Source organism: Lepus europaeus, chromosome 15 (genome assembly GCF_033115175.1).
Source record: "Lepus europaeus isolate LE1 chromosome 15, mLepTim1.pri, whole genome shotgun sequence".
In the NCBI taxonomy this organism is placed as follows: domain Eukaryota; kingdom Metazoa; phylum Chordata; class Mammalia; order Lagomorpha; family Leporidae; genus Lepus; species Lepus europaeus.
In genome coordinates, this window is record NC_084841.1 from 94,278,735 (window position 1) to 94,298,462 (window position 19,728).

At 59.8% G+C, this 19,728-nt stretch overlaps 1 protein-coding gene across 9 annotated transcripts in view; it reads right to left on the reverse strand.

Annotated features, from left to right (window-relative positions):
• The window catches only part of PDE8B (phosphodiesterase 8B), a 164,982-nt gene that overhangs the window by 65,949 nt on the left and 79,305 nt on the right, over positions 1-19,728 (reverse strand). For 5 of the 9 annotated variants that reach the window (XM_062212540.1, XM_062212537.1, XM_062212538.1 and 2 more), the window contains exon 2: positions 15,050-15,106. The exons of 1 other annotated variant lie outside the window; for it this stretch is intronic. In XM_062212540.1, the coding sequence (XP_062068524.1) occupies positions 15,050-15,106 (57 nt within the window). Of the gene's footprint in view, positions 1-15,049; positions 15,136-19,728 lie in introns of all 9 variants that reach the window. 3 more of the 9 variants (XM_062212541.1, XM_062212534.1, XM_062212532.1) reach the window with 2 other exon arrangements.

Genomic DNA, 19,728 nt, shown 5'->3' on the forward strand with positions numbered 1-19,728 from the left:
CCTTCAGAACGAGGCACACGGGCGCTCGGTACTGAACCTCGCCAGCAGCTCCCCGCTCGGCTGAAGCGGAGTCCACCACACGTTCGGCACTGGGACTCACTTCCCTTTTTCTCCACCGTCACGTTTCCAAGGGGAGAGAGGCGTGGCGCCGGCGAGCACACGCAAGGACACGCGGGGCAGCCCCTTCCCGGGGCTCACCAGGCCGGGCTCTGTCACTCTGCGGCCCATGGCGCTCTGGACGGGCCTCACAGGGGCAATGTTCTTCTCTCTTCCAGGAAGAAACGGGAGGTGGCCCCGCAAAAGGAGCGAAGACACAGCCGTGTGGATTTGAACAGCAGGAGCAAAGCCTTCAGACCACAGCATCGGCACACGAGCCACAGTGAGAAATGCCAGGTCTGTGCCGGAAGCCACAGCCCCGGACGTGGGAGACTCGGTCTGCGGGCACAGAACCTCCTGCCTCTCATCATACGCTGAGCGAGGATTTCCAAGCAAGACGCTCACGTCCCTGACGCCACTGGGCCCCTACACGTAGCTCACACGGGAAGAACGCAGCTCTGCTGCCCTGCCGGGCCCTGGGACAGACACTGCTGACCTCATCTGTCTGACGTGTCCTCCTGAGACTCAGTGTCCCTCTCCAGAGTCCATCAATGTCACCCAGCGGTTACCTCCTGGGCCACCTGCTGTGTGCCACACGGGCGAAGGGACGCCAGGCCCCTTGCACTGCAGGGGCGGGGGGACGCACACCAGGCAGCAGGCACAGCAGGGGGCCGACCACGACCACTCAAGGGTGGGAGGGCAGTGGGCACGCAGCGCAGCAGCAGCAGGGCCCAGCGAGCGGCCGGGAGCAGGTGCGGGGGGCGGGATGGAGTCGGCGGTCAGAGTGGCGCAGGCCAGGTTCATGTGGGGAACAGACGCGGGAGCAGGTGGTGCTGGGAGGAGCAGCGTGGCAGGTGCAGCCTCAGAGCCCCTGCCGGGGAAGAGGGATGTTCCAGGGACCAAAGGGAGCCTGGGTGACGAGGGCCGAGAGGGGCCACATCCCCAGGGGGTGGTGGGGCACGGACGGAAAGCCTTGCAGACAGATTTAGACTTAACCGGGATTTTACCCAGACACTTCCCCGACGGATGGAAAGCGCAGTGTATTTTGCCATAAAAACTACCGGAATCTGGGCACTGTTTTCCACGACACCAAGAACTTTCTGAAGACCCTTGTATATTTAAGACAGGACGACAGTGCTATGTGGTAGTTTTCAGAATCTGAGGAAGAGCCGGGAAGCCCGGGCTTGGGGCAGGTGACAAGGAGGGTCCCTGGGCTCAGAGGGTGAGGGTCTTCTTGCAGCAGCCCCAGGTCCTGCCCCCACTGCAAATCCCCGGAAAGAGAGGCTGTGAGCCCTACTGTGAGGCGGGAGACCGCGACAGCACGTGCAATGCCTGCCGCTCCCAGGTGCCAGACGAGATGCAGGTTCCGGTGCCGGACAGGCGTCGCACCCAGGTGCCGTCTGCACGTGTGTGAGCCGTGCGCGATGCTCGATGCTCTCAGGGCTCTCGCTCTGCTTCAGTCGAGCACGGGGAGCCGCCTTTGGGAACTGATGCTCCGGAGCGGTGGACTGGAAAGGCTGCGTCCCCCGCACCTTGTCAGTGCACAGAAGTCAAAGAAGTGACCTGGGCTGAGGCCAGCGGCCGTGAGGCGGGGTCTCTCAGGGGCAGCCCTGGCCTGCCGGGCTCCGCCCAGGGTCAGAACACAACTGTGCCCCAAGTACGGCGATCAGAGTAGACACCGGCTGAGACTGACGGCTCTGTGGTCTCTACTGAGTTTGCCCCAACACTGACTTCTTTTTGTTGGTTAACAAAGAAACCACAAAGCCAACTAAATCCGTGCAGTGCAGTTAGAAACACTGAGAACTACAATCTTCTATTCTTTGGGAAAATGTACCCAGGGAGGTTTGGACAGCACGCGCCACCTCCTGGGTTTAAGTCACGGGCCAGAGCAGCCCAGCTCTGCTGTGCCTGGGGAGCTGTCGCCTAAGCGTGCAACAGCGGCCGACACCCCCCGCTCCGGGCCTCCGTGTCACACAGCGTCCCTGGTCTGTATTTTACAAGGAGTTGTGCTGACCCCACTTCCTCTGTGGCGACGTCACTCTTTCCGTCCCGGGTGCTGACCCAAGCTTTTGGAAGAGCTCACGGTCGCTGAGCGTGACCTGGCTGTGCGTCTGGAATCCTGCCTGTGCTCACGCCTGTGTCAAGGCCGCACAGCTCTATTACCTGGCCACTGCACGCGTGCCGCGGCTGCTCACTCAGCCGAGCCGTGGGCCGCCTGCGTCACAGGTCAGTGTCACGCGGGGCTCCCACTGAGAGCCGGGAAGCGGCAGCACCAGTGCTCTGCTGTCTGTACGAGAGCTGAGTGACAGGGGCGGTGAGCAGTCCCAGGGTCTGACAAGCCGGCGTCCTAAGTCGCTGTTACGTAAGCAGTGGCGTGTGGGCTGGAGAGCCGGCAGCAAAGCCTGTTTCCTGCAACGCTGCGGTGAAAAGCAACGTGAGCGCCGTGTGAGACGCGTGCTGGGGATGGGGGGCTGTGCTGTCACTCAGCCACGCCGGGAAACCCGCGCGTCTCAGAACGGGCGAAGTGAGGCCGGCGGCACAGCTCCTCAGACGTCCCCATGAAGACGTCTGTGCCCCCTCGCCCTCAGGGAGGGCTCCACCCACAACGTCTCGGGACCACAGCTTTAGTTCATCCCTCACTCTGGGCTCAAACGGTGCATGGGGTGGGAGTGGGGGGTGCCTGGCTGCCTGAGAGCGCGAAGCAGAGGGTGCCGGGGTGGCACCAGGACTGCGGGTGCCGGCAGAGACAGGGGTGCTCGGGACAGGACCCCAGCAGCCACCAGCCCACGGGTGAGCTCAGCGGCTGGCGACGCCCACAGCAAAGCCGCAGCAGAGCTTGCCTGGGACAGCTAAAGCAGAAGGCGAATTATGAAAAAGAGGGGAGCCAGGCCCACGCCTCCCAACGGAAGGGGACAGCCCAGGTGTTGGCTATAGTAACTGTTCTGAGGGAGGGCGCGTCAGCACAGCCCAAGAGGGACCCACACCTGACTTCAGTGTCCACTTCCAGACCACACACACGCCAGCGTGAGACACGGCCACGTAACACGAAGCAGTGTCCAGCCCAGGGCAGGCCCCTTCACACGCAAACAGTGGCCTGGAATTTGGCTCAAGTGTCCTGAGAGCGTGTGGCCGTCACGCTGCCACGGAGAGGTCCTGAGGGCCCCGCGCCACGCAGAACTCCAAAGACGCCCGAAGCCCGTTCACGCTTGGCAATCCTTTGGCAGCTCCGCGGAGGCAGCCATATACCCGCTTCACGCGCCGGACTCCAAGCCTGGACAGCTAAGACAGGCACGGCCACATGGCTGCCAGGACGTAAGCCGAGCGCTGCCCGACTCCGAGGGCTCTGCACCTGTGAAGTAGCCAAGTCCTTCTCGCTTCACTCCAGCCCCCGAAAACGTGGGCCCAAAATTCCCAACGACTCGTGGTCCCACGAAACTGGCTGGGCTACGGAGACGGCACTGAGGCCAGACAGGAAGACAGCTGCTGGCTGCGGGAGCTACGGAGTCTGAACACGCCCAGAGCTCATCACCGTCCCTCGTGTCGCTCGCTGCACGGAGGTCAGCTCCCCATGAGGCCCAGGGCTCCAAGTCACGAAGGCCCCAGGATGCAGAGGTTCTAGAGAAATCCACACCCACACAACACAGAAGGGCAGATCGTGAAGGTGGGGGGGACGACGGCCCCGAGCCGGGATGACTCCCAGGCCACCTTGCGGGAGGGCTCAGCAGGTACGCGTGCAGCCCGGACCCTGGGCGAGCAGAGGCCCTGGAGACAAGAACGACCCTGGAAGGGAGTCGGGTCACGGGAACCGTCGGCCTCACTGCACCTCCCCTGCTTTGGGTCTCTCGCCGGGACTGGACGACAGGCCGTGGGCGGGGGTCACCCCCAGGAGAGATGCTGTTCACCCTCTGCTCTTCCTGCCGGCCAAGCGTGGGGCGTGCGGCTCCCGCGTCCCACGTCACGGAGCCAACTCCCCCACTGACCCCAGCCGCTGGGCTTCCAAAACAGCCGCATCCGGAAACTTCGGACGAAGCCACTTCCTCCCGGGCCTGAACAGCTCCGGTGGAGAAGGCTAACCAGAATCTTCAGAATTTCCATGCAGAAACCAAGTCAATGCTTTTCTCAAGAGGGAAAAAAAATACAAACAAAACCACTGGCACACGGCTGGAGTTTGTCAACAAACCCTGACACGTCAGTCCGAGGGCCTCGCCATCCGTGAGCCTCAGCCAGGGCCCCGCCTGGGGGTGCAGCTCCTCCAAGCTCTCTGTGGTCGGAGGACCCCACGCCTGCTCCACATCTCCGTGAGGCAGCAGTCGGCTGGCTGGCGGGAAGGACCCAGGATCCGGACCCGGAGTCCGTGTGAGGCTCTTGGCTTTGTGCTGTGTTGTCTTTGTCTCTTCACAGTCCACATCTCACATCAGACAGGGACTCTGGCCCCCGGCACCCACTGGGGCCACCCGGGATCGGGCATGCCGCTGTGTGTGGGCAGTTTCCAGCCCTGGGCCGGGCGGGAGGGGTTGGTCAGTTTTTATCTACAGCCGTGTTCTGTGGGTTATGAACACAGATATGACATTTTTCCTATTTCAAGGCAGCAAACACAGTCAGTTCAATGTGTGTGTGTGTGTGTGTTTACAGGCAGAGTGGATAGTGAGAGACAGAGACAGAGAGAAAGGTCTTCCTTTGCCGTTGGTTCACCCTCCAATGGCTGCTGCGGCCAGCGCATCACGCTGATCCAAAGCCAGGAGCCAGTTGCTTCCTCCTGGTCTCCCATGCGGGTACAGGTGCCCAAGCACTTGGGCCATCCTCCACTGCCTTCCTGGGCCACAGCAGAGAGCTGGCCTGGAAGAGGGGCAACCGGGATAGAATCTGGCGCCCCAACTGGGACTAGAACCCGGTGTGCCGGCGCTGCAAGGCGGAGGATTAGCCTGTTAAGCCACGGCGCCAGCCGAGCAAACACAGTCAGTTCAAAACCACAGACAATGAAGTTGAGCCAGGCAGCCGGCAAGGGCCGGGTGAAGCCGGTGCCGACAGCGTCTTGCCGGAAAGGCAGGGTCTGACTGCTCCCTCCATGTGCACATGACACAGCCGTCAGACTACAGAGACACGAGCGGGCTCCAGCTCCCAGAGCCGCACAGAACATACAATGCAATTGCACAAACTCTGCCAACTGACCACTACGGAAAAGAGGAGAAGGCAAACAACACGAAACACAAAACAAAACCAGGTCATGCGCAGGAGTCGCACTCAGCGCCACCAGTCTGAGCTCGCCTGTTAGAAGGCGGGGATGATGGACGAGATGTTAGGAAGTAAAGCTATGGGCTGCTTACGACAGGATTCTTGAAAGCGTATAGCCAGAGTCGGGCTAAGCCTTCGCCTGCAGTGCTGGCACCGTGTTGTGTCCCGGCTTTTCCTCTCCAATCCAGCTCTCTGCTTATGGCACGCGAAGGCAACAGAAGACGGCACCATCTGGGAGACCTGGAAGAAGCTCCTGGCTCCTGGTCGGCTCAGCCCTGGCTGTTGCAGCCATGTGGGGGTGGTGAACCAGCAGATGGAAGACCCCTCTGTCTCTCCCTCTGTCCATTCTGTCCATAACTCTGCCTCTCAAATAAATAAATAAAATCTTTTAAAAAAGTGCAAAGAGAGTTGAAGAAGAAAAACAGTAACAGACGTTGCAGGGAAAAAGCTAACCAAGAAAGCTGGTCTGGTGGCTCTCTGGCAAAGGCCCTGGTCTTTCAATTAAACCTGGTTTCCACCGGACGTGATTAAAGCTGGGAAAGAGGCTTCCCAAGGTCAGGAGAGAAGGGGAGGATCCCGACCGGGAATGAAGTGTGGCTGTTACCTGCTCACCTACGAGCGCCCCACCTGCAGGCCCCACCTGCAGGCCCCACCTGCAGGCCCCACCTGCTCCCCCTAACCACTCCAGCTCCACTTGCCAGGGCAGAACAGTTAACCCTCGCCAGTCTCTCAGCTCAGTGAGTGTGGACCCAGCGCCATCAGTAACCATGTGTGCATGTGCAGCTTAGAACAGCGTGTGGCCAGATAAGGGAGACAAAGAAGCTAAAATGTGTAAAGAAATGCCCCTCTCTTGGTCTGGGCTTGGGCTTTGGATAAGAAATTCCACCTGGGCCTTATGCGGGCAAAATGAGAGACCACTTCCTGTGAATAGGCTTTGGTGTCTCGGTACAGGAACCCCGCTACAGTATCCCTGACGGACGGAAGAGAATATAAGGAAAAGGATCCAGAGACGCCTGGCCCGGGACCAACAGGCAGTCTGCGGGGACACGAGGCTGAGCAGCACAGTGAGCAGAGCTGAGCCTATGTATCTGTATGTGGGATTCTGGCGCCAACATCAGATTTTCCAAACACTGCCAGCAGTCAGGGCACCGGCAGCAAGGTGCGGAGCAGTCGGAGCCGGGGGAGGAAGAGGAGGAGGAGCAGTCTTTTCAGTGAGCTGGCAGCAACCAGGCAACCATGTTCGGCAGGGGCCTCGGGTGGGGGTGGGGGAATGACCTTGACCCCAGCGTGGCACTGAGCACAACACCCAGTGCAGTCAGGTGAACTGCAGTGACAAGGAAACCAAGACATCGCCATCTCGACCCTGAGCAGGTCAGATCCTGAAGGGGAAAGGTGGTAATTAGACTTCAGGAAGACGGAAGCTTCCGTCCGCCAAGAACTGGAGTATGAAAATGAAAAGCAGAACCACCGACTGGGAGAGAACGCTCTCAAAATCCGACAAAGGGGCAGGAGGGGTAGCCGGGCAGCGACAGTGCTGTATCCCGCACCACGGAGCCTGAGCTCCAATCCCGGCTCCGGCTCCCTGCAGGTGCAGACCCTGGGAGGCAGTGGGGAGGACTTGGAGAACCGGGTCCCCGCCACCCTCCCGGGAGACCCGGGTTCAGTGCCTGGCTCCCAGCTTTGGCCTGAGCCAGCCCCAACTGTTGTTCGCAAGCTTTGCAAAGGAAAAGAGAGGAATGGCCAATAACTGAATCAGAAAGAGCTCCCCAGTAGTCACGGGTCACGAGAGTGAGAATTCAAGTCCCAGGAATACAGCGGCGCTCTTCCACCAGGGCAGGAAGCGCCAACGACTCAGAACAGCAAACACCGCCAAGGACTTGAAGCGACCAGAAAGCTGCTGCTGCTGCTTGAAGGGTACAGACGGGTACCCTCTGGCAAAGCTCTGGGAGCACTTCAACCACGACACACACCTTGCTCTGCACTGTCTGGCCAGCGCAGTCAGGCAAGGAGACAAGCACATTCAGCTTGGAGGGGAACCAAAAGGAGGACATGGGGCCGGCGCTGTGGTGTGGCGGGTAAAGCTGCCGCCTGCAGTGCCGGCATCCCATATGGATGCGGGTTCCAGTCCCGCCCGCTCCACTTCCGACCCAGCTCTGCTATGGCCTGGGAAAGCAGTAGAGGATGGCCCAAGACCTTGGGCCCCTGCACCCACATGGGAGACCTGGATGAAGCTCCTGGCTTTGGATCAGCACAGCTACTGCAGCCATCAGGGAAGTGAACCAGTGGATGGAAGACACCTCTCTCTGTGTGTCTCTCTCTCTTTCTCTGCCTCTGCCTCTCTGTAACTCTGCCTTTCAAATAAACAAACAAATCTTTAAAAAGAAAGATGACATAATCCAGTATCGGGAAAATCCGAAGACAATCACCCAAGTCGGTAAGCTGAGCACGGTCGGGGAACACGAGCCCCGCAGAACCCACAGGCGTCGCCGGCTCTCAGCTGGGGACAAGTGTAGCACAGCTGGCCTAAAATTCATACACACAAGGACCCGAGAGGGCCAAACTGATCTGGAAAACCAAGGGAAAAACTTGCGAGTTTGCACATCACCGTTTTCAAAGGTACCATAAAGCTCAGGAAGCGAGACAAAGCAGAGCTGGTGCTAAGGACAGACGTGACGATCAGGGAACAGAACTGAGAGCCCAGCAACGACCCGGATGTCTCGGTGGAGCGACACTCCACAGCGGCAGAGCGGAGTGGGACCTCCCCCCCACTCCACACGCAAACCCTAGCTCGGATCAGACCTCGGGCTGCACGTCAGAGACAGGACTGTAGGACTCTTAGAAGAAGACCAATTACCTTCATCATGCAGGACTAAAGACGATGCCCGCGGATGCTCAAAGGAAACAAACCCCCAGCACGGAACCTCTCAGATAAAGTTCAACGCTGCCAGCAGGGCGAAGGCTCCCACTGGCTTCATCACGAGAGAGCGGACATACAAACGCCCACCACAGGGTAATGCTGGCACGGGGACGACTCCCGGCCAGACACGGTACTGCAGTCTCCTGTGTGTGAGACGTGGGATGCACAGGGCACACGGCAACACCTGACGGAAGTGAATGAGGGCACAGGTGCACGCACACACACGTATACACACACACACTCAGTCTGTAGACACTGATACCCAGGGCACACGGCAACACCTGATGGAAGTGGGTGAGGGCCCAGGTGTGGACACACACATACACACACACAGAGTCTGTAGACACTGATACCCAGAGCACACGGCTGACACCTGATGGAAGTGGGTGAGGGCACAGGTGTGGACACACACATACACACACACAGAGTCTGTAGACACTGATACCCAGAGCACACGGCTGACACCTGATGGAAGTGGGTGAGGGCACAGGTGCGCACACACACACATACACACACACACACACTCAGTCTGTAGACACTGACGCCCAGAGCACATGGCTGACACCTGATGGAAGTGGGTGAGGGCACAGGTGTGGGCACACACACACACACACACACTCAGTCTGTAGACACTGACACCCAGGGCACACGGCTGACACCTGATGGAAGTGGGTGAGGGCACAGGTGTGGGCACACACACACACACACACACACAGTCTGTAGACACTGACACCCAGGGCACACGGCTGACACCTGATGGAAGTGGGTGAGGGCACAGGTGTGGGCACACACACACACACACACTCAGTCTGTAGACACTGATACCCAGAGCACACGGCTGACACCTGATGGAAGTGGGTGAGGGCACAGGTGTGGGCACACACACACGTATACACACACACACTCAGTCTGTAGACACTGACGCCCAGAGCACACGGCTGACACCTGATGGAAGTGGGTGAGGGCCCAGGTGTGGGCACACACACACACACACACACTCAGTCTGTAGACACTGACGCCCAGAGCACACGGCTGACACCTGATGGAAGTGGGTGAGGGCCCAGGTGTGGGCACACACACGTATACACACACACACTCAGTCTGTAGACACTGACAGCCAGGGCACACGGCTGACACCTGATGGAAGTGGGTGAGGGCACAGGTGTGGGCACACACATACACACACACAGAGTCTGTAGACACTGATACCCAGAGCACACGGCTGACACCTGATGGAAGTGGGTGAGGGCACAGGTGCGCACACACACACATACACACACACACACTCAGTCTGTAGACACTGACGCCCAGAGCACATGGCTGACACCTGATGGAAGTGGGTGAGGGCACAGGTGTGGGCACACACACACACACACACACACTCAGTCTGTAGACACTGACACCCAGGGCACACGGCTGACACCTGATGGAAGTGGGTGAGGGCACAGGTGTGGGCACACACACACACACACACACACAGTCTGTAGACACTGACACCCAGGGCACACGGCTGACACCTGATGGAAGTGGGTGAGGGCACAGGTGTGGGCACACACACACGTATACACACACACACTCAGTCTGTAGACACTGACGCCCAGAGCACACGGCTGACACCTGATGGAAGTGGGTGAGGGCACAGGTGTGGGCACACACACACACACACACACTCAGTCTGTAGACACTGACGCCCAGAGCACACGGCTGACACCTGATGGAAGTGGGTGAGGGCCCAGGTGTGGGCACACACACGTATACACACACACACTCAGTCTGTAGACACTGACACCCAGGGCACACGGCTGACACCTGATGGAAGTGGGTGAGGGCACAGGTGTGGGCACACACACACACACACACAGTCTGTAGACACTGACACCCAGGGCACACGCTGACACCTGATGGAAGTGGGTGAGGGCACAGGTGTGGGCACACACACACACACACACTCAGTCTGTAGACACTGACACCCAGGGCACACGGCTGACACCTGATGGAAGTGGGTGAGGGCACAGGTGTGGGCACACACACACACACACACTTAGTCTGTAGACACTGACACCCAGGGCACACGGCTGACACCTGATGGAAGTGGGTGAGGGCCCAGGTGTGGGCACACACACACATACACACACACAGTCTGTAGACACTGATACCCAGGGCACACGGCTGACACCTGATGGAAGTGGGTGAGGGCCCAGGTGTGGGCACACACACACATACACACACACTCAGTCTGTAAACACTGATACCCAGGGCACACGGCTGACACCTGATGGAAGTGGGTGAGGGCACAGGTGTGGGCGCACACACGTATACACACACACACTCAGTCTGTAGACACTGACACCCAGGGCACACGGCTGACACCTGATGGAAGTGGGTGAGGGCCCAGGTGTGGGCGCACAGACACACACACACACTCAGTCTGTAGACACTGACACCCAGGGCACACGCTGACACCTGATGGAAGTGGGTGAGGGCACAGGTGTGGGCACACACACACACACACTCAGTCTGTAGACACTGACACCCAGGGCACACGGCTGACACCTGATGGAAGTGGGTGAGGGCACAGGTGTGGGCACACACACGTATACACACACACACAGTCTGTAGACACTGACACCCAGGGCACACGGCTGACACCTGATGGAAGTGGGTGAGGGCACAGGTGTGGGCACACACACGTATACACACACACACTCAGTCTGTAGACACTGATACCCAGGGCACACGGCAACACCTGATGGAAGTGGGTGAGGGCCCAGGTGTGGACACACACATACACACACACACACAGAGTCTGTAGACACTGATACCCAGAGCACACGGCTGACACCTGATGGAAGTGGGTGAGGGCACAGGTGTGGGCACACACATACACACACACAGAGTCTGTAGACACTGATACCCAGAGCACACGGCTGACACCTGATGGAAGTGGGTGAGGGCACAGGTGCGCACACACACACATACACACACACACACTCAGTCTGTAGACACTGACGCCCAGAGCACATGGCTGACACCTGATGGAAGTGGGTGAGGGCACAGGTGTGGGCACACACACACACACACACACACTCAGTCTGTAGACACTGACACCCAGGGCACACGGCTGACACCTGATGGAAGTGGGTGAGGGCACAGGTGTGGGCACACACACACACACACACACAGTCTGTAGACACTGACACCCAGGGCACACGGCTGACACCTGATGGAAGTGGGTGAGGGCACAGGTGTGGGCACACACACACGTATACACACACACACTCAGTCTGTAGACACTGACGCCCAGAGCACACGGCTGACACCTGATGGAAGTGGGTGAGGGCACAGGTGTGGGCACACACACACACACACACACTCAGTCTGTAGACACTGACGCCCAGAGCACACGGCTGACACCTGATGGAAGTGGGTGAGGGCCCAGGTGTGGGCACACACACGTATACACACACACACTCAGTCTGTAGACACTGACACCCAGGGCACACGGCTGACACCTGATGGAAGTGGGTGAGGGCACAGGTGTGGGCACACACACACACACACACAGTCTGTAGACACTGACACCCAGGGCACACGCTGACACCTGATGGAAGTGGGTGAGGGCACAGGTGTGGGCACACACACACACACACACTCAGTCTGTAGACACTGACACCCAGGGCACACGGCTGACACCTGATGGAAGTGGGTGAGGGCACAGGTGTGGGCACACACACACACACACACTTAGTCTGTAGACACTGACACCCAGGGCACACGGCTGACACCTGATGGAAGTGGGTGAGGGCCCAGGTGTGGGCACACACACACATACACACACACAGTCTGTAGACACTGATACCCAGGGCACACGGCTGACACCTGATGGAAGTGGGTGAGGGCCCAGGTGTGGGCACACACACACATACACACACACTCAGTCTGTAAACACTGATACCCAGGGCACACGGCTGACACCTGATGGAAGTGGGTGAGGGCACAGGTGTGGGCGCACACACGTATACACACACACACTCAGTCTGTAGACACTGACACCCAGGGCACACGGCTGACACCTGATGGAAGTGGGTGAGGGCCCAGGTGTGGGCGCACAGACACACACACACACTCAGTCTGTAGACACTGACACCCAGGGCACACGCTGACACCTGATGGAAGTGGGTGAGGGCACAGGTGTGGGCACACACACACACACACTCAGTCTGTAGACACTGACACCCAGGGCACACGGCTGACACCTGATGGAAGTGGGTGAGGGCACAGGTGTGGGCACACACACGTATACACACACACACAGTCTGTAGACACTGACACCCAGGGCACACGGCTGACACCTGATGGAAGTGGGTGAGGGCACAGGTGTGGGCACACACACGTATACACACACACACTCAGTCTGTAGACACTGATACCCAGGGCACACGGCAACACCTGATGGAAGTGGGTGAGGGCCCAGGTGTGGACACACACATACACACACACACACAGAGTCTGTAGACACTGATACCCAGAGCACACGGCTGACACCTGATGGAAGTGGGTGAGGGCACAGGTGTGGGCACACACACACACACACACACTCAGTCTGTAGACACTGACACCCAGGGCACACGGCTGACACCTGATGGAAGTGGGTGAGGGCACAGGTGTGGGCACACACACACACACACACTTAGTCTGTAGACACTGACACCCAGGGCACACGGCTGACACCTGATGGAAGTGGGTGAGGGCACAGGTGTGGGCACACACACACACACACACTTAGTCTGTAGACACTGATACCCAGGGTACACGGCTGACATCTGATGGAAGTGGGTGAGGGCACAGGTGTGGGCACACACACACACACACACACTCAGTCTGTAGACACTGACACCCAGGGCACACGGCAACACCTGATGGAAGTGGGTGAGGGCACAGGTGTGGGCACACACATACACACACTCAGTCTGTAGACACTGACACCCAGGGCACACGGCTGACACCTGATGGAAGTGGGTGAGGGCACAGGTGTGGGCACACACACACACACACACTCAGTCTGTAGACACTGATGCCCAGGGCACACGGCTGACACCTGATGGAAGTGGGTGAGGGCACAGGTGTGGGCACACACACACACACACACTCAGTCTGTAGACACTGACACCCAGGGCACACGGCTGACACCTGATGGAAGTGGGTGAGGGCCCAGGTGTGGGCACACACACGTATACACACACACACTCAGTCTGTAGACACTGATACCCAGGGCACACGGCTGACACCTGATGGAAGTGGGTGAGGGCACAGGTGTGGACACACACACACACACACACACACACTTAGTCTGTAGACACTTATACCCAGGGCACACGGCTGACACCTGATGGAAGTGGGTGAGGGCCCAGGTGCGCACGTGCGCACACACACACACACACACACTGAATACCTGAAGTATCTGACAGTTGGATAAAATGTCTGCTTTTTTTTTAAAGTCCAACACTCCTCACCCTGACATTCATGACCGGGGCTGCACAGAGCACAGCTCTGGCTCAGCGCCACGGATCTGAAAGCCACAGCCATCCCAAGGAGCAATCTGGAAACTGCTTTGGGAAAATTCCCAGATAGCAAGCGCGCTGTCTGTCTCTGCCTTTATTCAGAATCCGAGCACAAAGCACACGCCCAGAGAGAGGACTGGAATTTTCCACTTGCCTGTGAGCCACACGGATCGCCGTGGCTTCTGTTTATTTTCCCCTCGCTCTCTCTGCTCCTAAATTTGTTTTCATCTAATTTTCCCAAGTGAAATCTTTCCTTTTGTTTTCTCCTTTCTCTCCAGATTTGCATTTCCCGTTCTGAGCAACCACGCGGAGTCATTTTCTTTTTCCATTCGCTCATGAATCAAACAGCACATTTCTGGGTTGGTTTCTTGCCTCACCCACGTGTCGGCTGCCTGTTCCCAGAGCCCGCTCCCAGGCGCTCACAAGCCACCGTGTGGACAAACAGGTGGTGCATCTGGACGACTTAAATGCAGACTTGAACTTCCTTAAGAGCGTACACACCCCCCTCCACTACGTGCTTCTCACTCAGGGGCCGTGGGAGCTGCAGGGCTGAGACTGTGAGAGCGAGGTCTGCCTGGCAGGCGGCGGCACGGCGGCCCTGGAACCCTGGCTTCCCGCCGGGCGGCAGAGCCGGGAGGCGCCCTGCCTTACGTCACAGGGACACAAGGGCAGCATCTCCTCATGTCTCCTCTTCCCAGAGAGCAGCAGGTGCACACTGAGCACTCCCACCGCCAGGCAGGGTTGTGGCCACCTCACAGCCCCCGAGAGGCGGCGCTGGCCATCCCACCCTGCAGAAGGGCACGGGCAGGAGGGGCAAGGATCCACACGAGGCCCCACGGCCACCTGAAGGCAGAGCTGTGACCCCCGCAGAGCCCCCTCGCTGCCTCTTCCCTCGCAGGCTGCTCAGCCGACGAGAGTTTCGGGGCGTGCGCCATCTCCCTCACAACCTGCCACGCCACCTACCTGTTCTAGCACACTCCAGGCGGGGCGGCTTCCAGCTCTCCCAGAAAACCACCCGAGTCCTCCAGGCCAACACGGACGAAAACACCCACACACACGCAGATGCACACGTACCACGCACATGGGTGAGTGCGGGCTGCAGATTACTGTCTGCTCTTAGGCCAGAGAGCCCCCAAACTGATCACAGAAACACCTGCCCTGAAAAGGTGACCCCCACTCCCAACCAGACCTGCCACGGGACAGCGGTGCAGCCGGCCCCCCCCACCGAGAGCCGGGGACGTACCTGGATGGGGTCCTGGGTGAGTCTCATGGGCCCGACGCGCACCTCCGCAGACGACACCTGCTGAAGGAAGAACAGCAGGTGAGAGGCTGACAAACCCTCCCCACGCCGCTCTGCACAGCCTGAGTGACAGGAGCCAGCCACCCAGGGCCCAGCTCAGAACGCCCGGCACGACGGAACAGCCACCGGAAACGTCTGGAAGCTCTGCCCCTGTGCGAAGTGGTGCAGGGAATTCTCACTCTAGATGCACGGTGCTCAGGACAAGCCAGTGCTGTCACAGGAGAGAAAACATAATTACTGATTAAGCACAAGGAAGCCGCCACGGGAGACCTCCACGCGCACATGGAAGCCCCCACGGGAGAGCTCCACGCGCACACGGAAGCCCGCACGGGAGACCTCCACGCGCACATGGAAGCCCCCACGGGAGACCTCCACGCGCACACGGAAGCCCCCACAGGAAACCTCCATGCACGGAGAGACCTCCACGCGCACATGGAAGCCCGCACAGGAGATCTATGCACATGCACATGGAAGCCCCCACGGGAGAGCTCCATGCACACGGGAGACCTCCAGGCACACAGAAGGCCCACAGGCACAACTTCTCCTCCAGCAGTCAGGCTGCTCAAGGAGTGGTTCAGGGACTGAAAATAAGTTCACGACTGAAGTGATAAACGCCCAGATGTTCACAAGGAATGAACGGAAAAGCGCTCAGAGCTGAGAGCTCACGAGAAGGGCCTGCTGGGGGCGCCATGGGTCCAAAACCACGGGTGGATCGCCCGGCACGAGACAGCGCCTGCTCTGTGAGTGCCATGCACCTGCAGCAGCCAGGCACCGGCCCGCCGAGGACGTCTGCTGTCCCAGCACCAGGCCAGGCGCTGTCCCACGTGCCACCTGGGCAGAGTCAGGCGACAGCCCCCGACGCCTGTGTGGGGCTTGAGCAGCCGCACTCACGCCAGAAGACACCACAGGCCTGTCTGACCCCGCACTCTGACCTCCACCCGCCCCAGCTCAGCAGCAAGGGGCACCGTGAGCTGAGGGCAGAGCAGGGCCCTCCCCACGCCCCGCCTCCTGCTGTCCTGTCCCAGCCACCTGGCCGCCGGGGGCTGTCACTTCAGCACGGGGGCCTCTCTTGTCCTGCCACTCCACTTGCACCTCTTGGCTTCTTTCTTCTTTTGGTCCCTGCTCCAGAACATGTGACCTTAACTCCAAGGGGCCAAGGTCCCAACAGCGGCCTGGAAGCTGTCCCTGCTCGGAGGGCTGGCCCAGGCAGCGGCCAGCTGGGGAGCCCTGCAGCAGGCTCCTGCACTGACAGCAGCTGGCGGGCTCTGTTTCGGATCCGCACACCTCCTGCCCGCCTCTCGCCAGCTAACCGAGCAGCACCTTCGCTCAGGGACAGGCGGTCACCTGCTGACACCTGCAGGGTCCAGCCAGGGTCTTCTTCTCCCGAGGGGGGAACGTGCCGTGACTGCACAGGCACAGGCCCGCGATTATTCCAGCTCCGTCCAGGACATGGCCACGTCTCCCAGGGACAGCTGAGGTCACAGGTGACAAGCGGAAGAGGGGAGGCTGGGGCTGAGCGCAGAGACCCACGCGAGCCTCTGCCCTGACGCGGGGTCCTGGTGAGGCAGGCTGCTGGGCCACACACGGTTCACCTGCACTGGGCAGCACCCGCAGCCTATCAGGTGTCCGTGTGGACGGTGACTCACACACAGAGCACACGGGTCTGCCAGTGAGCTGGCTCTCAGGGCAAAAGAGCAAGGAGCCGACCCGGGAGCATCTGCAGGTGCCCGTGGCTGCCCTGGAGCTGGGGACACAGCCTGGGGATGCCTGCAGCCGTGGACACGCATGCATCCTGGGGGTCTCTGCTGACACACGAGTGTCCACACTCACGCTGGCTGAGCAGCGTGGCCTCACACACTCTCCCGTGACTGCAGTTGGGGGGAGAAGACCCCGGCAGTGAGGGAGGGGGAGACAGCAGTGCTCCATAAAGGCAGGTGGGCAAGGGGACAGCCTGCGCAAAGGCCCGGAGGCAGGGACACGAGGGGCTCAGAGGGAAAACACACAGGCAGAGGGCAGGGCTGGCGCGCGCGTGACAGAGGGGCCGGGCGGCTCAGGTCAGACCCCAGGGGGCTCAAGGAAGCTTCTGGCATCCACACTGCAGGTTTCTGAGCAGAGAGGTCGGGCACGGCCGGGTCTGAGGCCTGAGAAAATCCAGCATGCAGCCTGCTTGCTTTCTGAACACACGAGAGCAGCGACTCAGCACAAACAACACAGAGCTCTGCGTAGGAGCGACACCACTGAGAGCCGGGGAGAAGGGCACTGCAAGGATCGAGAGAAACAGGACAAGAAAAGCAGCACATCTGGGCTTCGCCTGAGCAGACAGGCAGCTCCCGGGTGCAGGCCAGCAGGTGCAGGGGGCAGAGGAGACACGAGGTTGGGACAGGTGCAGGGGGCAGAGGAGACGAGGCCGTGGGCAGGTGCAGGGGGCAGAGGAGGGATGGGGCCGGGGGCAGCGGAGGGAGTCAGGCTGGGTGACCCACCTGCCACGGAGCCACATCCTCGGGGGCTGAGCGCCTCGGCGCCTGGCAGTTTCAGTGGGAGCAGTTGTGTTGGGCAGCTTGGCACTAACTTCTAGATACTTCCTCAGAAAAGAGGAAGGCAGGGAATTCAGGAACAAAGAGGGGGGTGGCCTGAGAAGCCCTCCCTGGCCTGGGGTCTTGGCCTCCCATTCGCGCCCCAGGCCTGCTCCCGCAGCCCCCGCCTGGGCTGGACTGCAACCAACCCCACCCCGGCAGAAGCACCCGTTCTACTGGCCATGTAATGCAAGGTTTCTTCAACAAGTCTGTGCAAGTTGATTTTAGTACAAAAATACTTGGGAATCCATGTGCGTGAGTGGCATTCAAAGAGTTCGTAAAAAAACATGGAAAAATTTCCAAACTCTGCCCCCAAATAAGCTTCCATTGTAATGCCTCTTCCATGAACCTGGGCGGCCCACACCGCCTGCTCCCGGGCAGTCTGAGTCCTGGGGTGCAGGTGGTCATCTCTCTGATTTTACCCACAGCGTCCCAAAGGTGCCCGGGAGGGGCTTTGTGGACCTGAGCTCAGCGGCCTGAGACCACCTGGATTTTCGGCCGCAGAGTTGGAGCCGAGACCCCTCCCACAACTCCTGGGCTCTGCTCTCTGCTGCCATGAATGCCCGGGTGCTCATTCCGGGCAGCACCTCCATCTTCCTGCCACGCCGCCCCGGGCTCCACTCTGACTCTGCCAACCAGAGGATCCAGCACCTGCGAGCCAGCTCACACCCTGGGAGTCTGTCCAGCGGGCTGCGTGCGCACCTCGGGGTGTCCGTAACTTGCACCTCACCCAACACCAGCTCGGAGGCTGTCTTCCCCAGTGCAGCGACCTCTCTGGGATCCCTGCTGCCCACCACGTGTAGTACCATGCGTTCTCAAACACGCACATGCACACACACGTGTACACCCACACCGAGCTCAGACCAGCTGGACTTTCCTTGAGGGATCAAGATCGGTTTCCAATGAGGAGTGGGATCAGGTGTGGCCCCAGAAGAGGCTTCTTCCAAAACGACCCAACCACCTGCTGCTGGCACAGCCTTGGAAATGTGCCTCACCCCGTGCCATCTGCCCCGCCAGCCTCCCTCCCAGGCCCACTGCGCTCCTTTCTTCTCTGGCACTCTCGGCCAACAGGGCTGTGCTGGCTTCCGCCTCGAGGGGGCCCCAGACCCTCTCTGGGCTCCCGTGAGAGATGCCTCGGCCCTGCAGCCCCAGCGTCCCCATGGTGAGCATGGGCACCCCTGCCTCTGCACTCCACGCTCCTGGAGCCGGTCTTCTTTCTCCGTGCCCTCAGCCGTGGGCCTGTTGCTCGGCTCTGCCCTCGCACCAGGCTCTGCCTCTCTGCGTACCTCCAACACCCCGGGCAGCTCAAGCCCAAGAGGTCCTGATGGTCCCTCTCCCTCTTGCGTCCACCTCTGTTCTGGGAAAGTCTCCATGTGGCCGTCACCTCGCCAACACCCAAGGGATTTCTAATGCATGTCCAGGCCGGGCTGCCCGCACCAGGAGTCCCGCCCTCTCCGAGGATGCCTGGGTATCAGCGTTCTGGCAATGTCCTCCGTGCAGTCAGGCCGAGACCCACGGGTCCATCGCCGGCAGGTGGGGCTGCCGTCGGCCCTGCATGGACTCCAGCACACATCAGCATAACGCACGCCAGCGGGCACCTGCCTGTGGGAGCACCCGACCCCAGCCCCTACCCCGAGACGCAGCCGTCAGACCCGCAGCAGGCACCCCTTCCTCCAGACCCTGACCCCAGGTACAGGATCACCGTGCAGGCAAGAGGGAGACACAGATCCGCCCCCAAGGCCACCCAGTGTTTCCTCAATGGTCCGTTGTTGTTACACATGCAGGTGGAAAACCACTCACAGCCCCAGGTGCCCAAAGGCCGCCCCTCTCTGCTTTCATGTAACATGCATGAACTCGGCAGCCTGATGTCTGGTCACACACACGGAGACGCTGGGCAGCAAAGCACACAGAGAAGATGACTATCTGACTTCAAAATTCTAATTCCTCATCACCAGAACCCCAAGCAAAAGCCAGAACACGGTAAGTAATGAGAAGAAAGATGGACCACAGCCCGAGAGATGAAACCTAGAAGACAGAAAAACACATGTT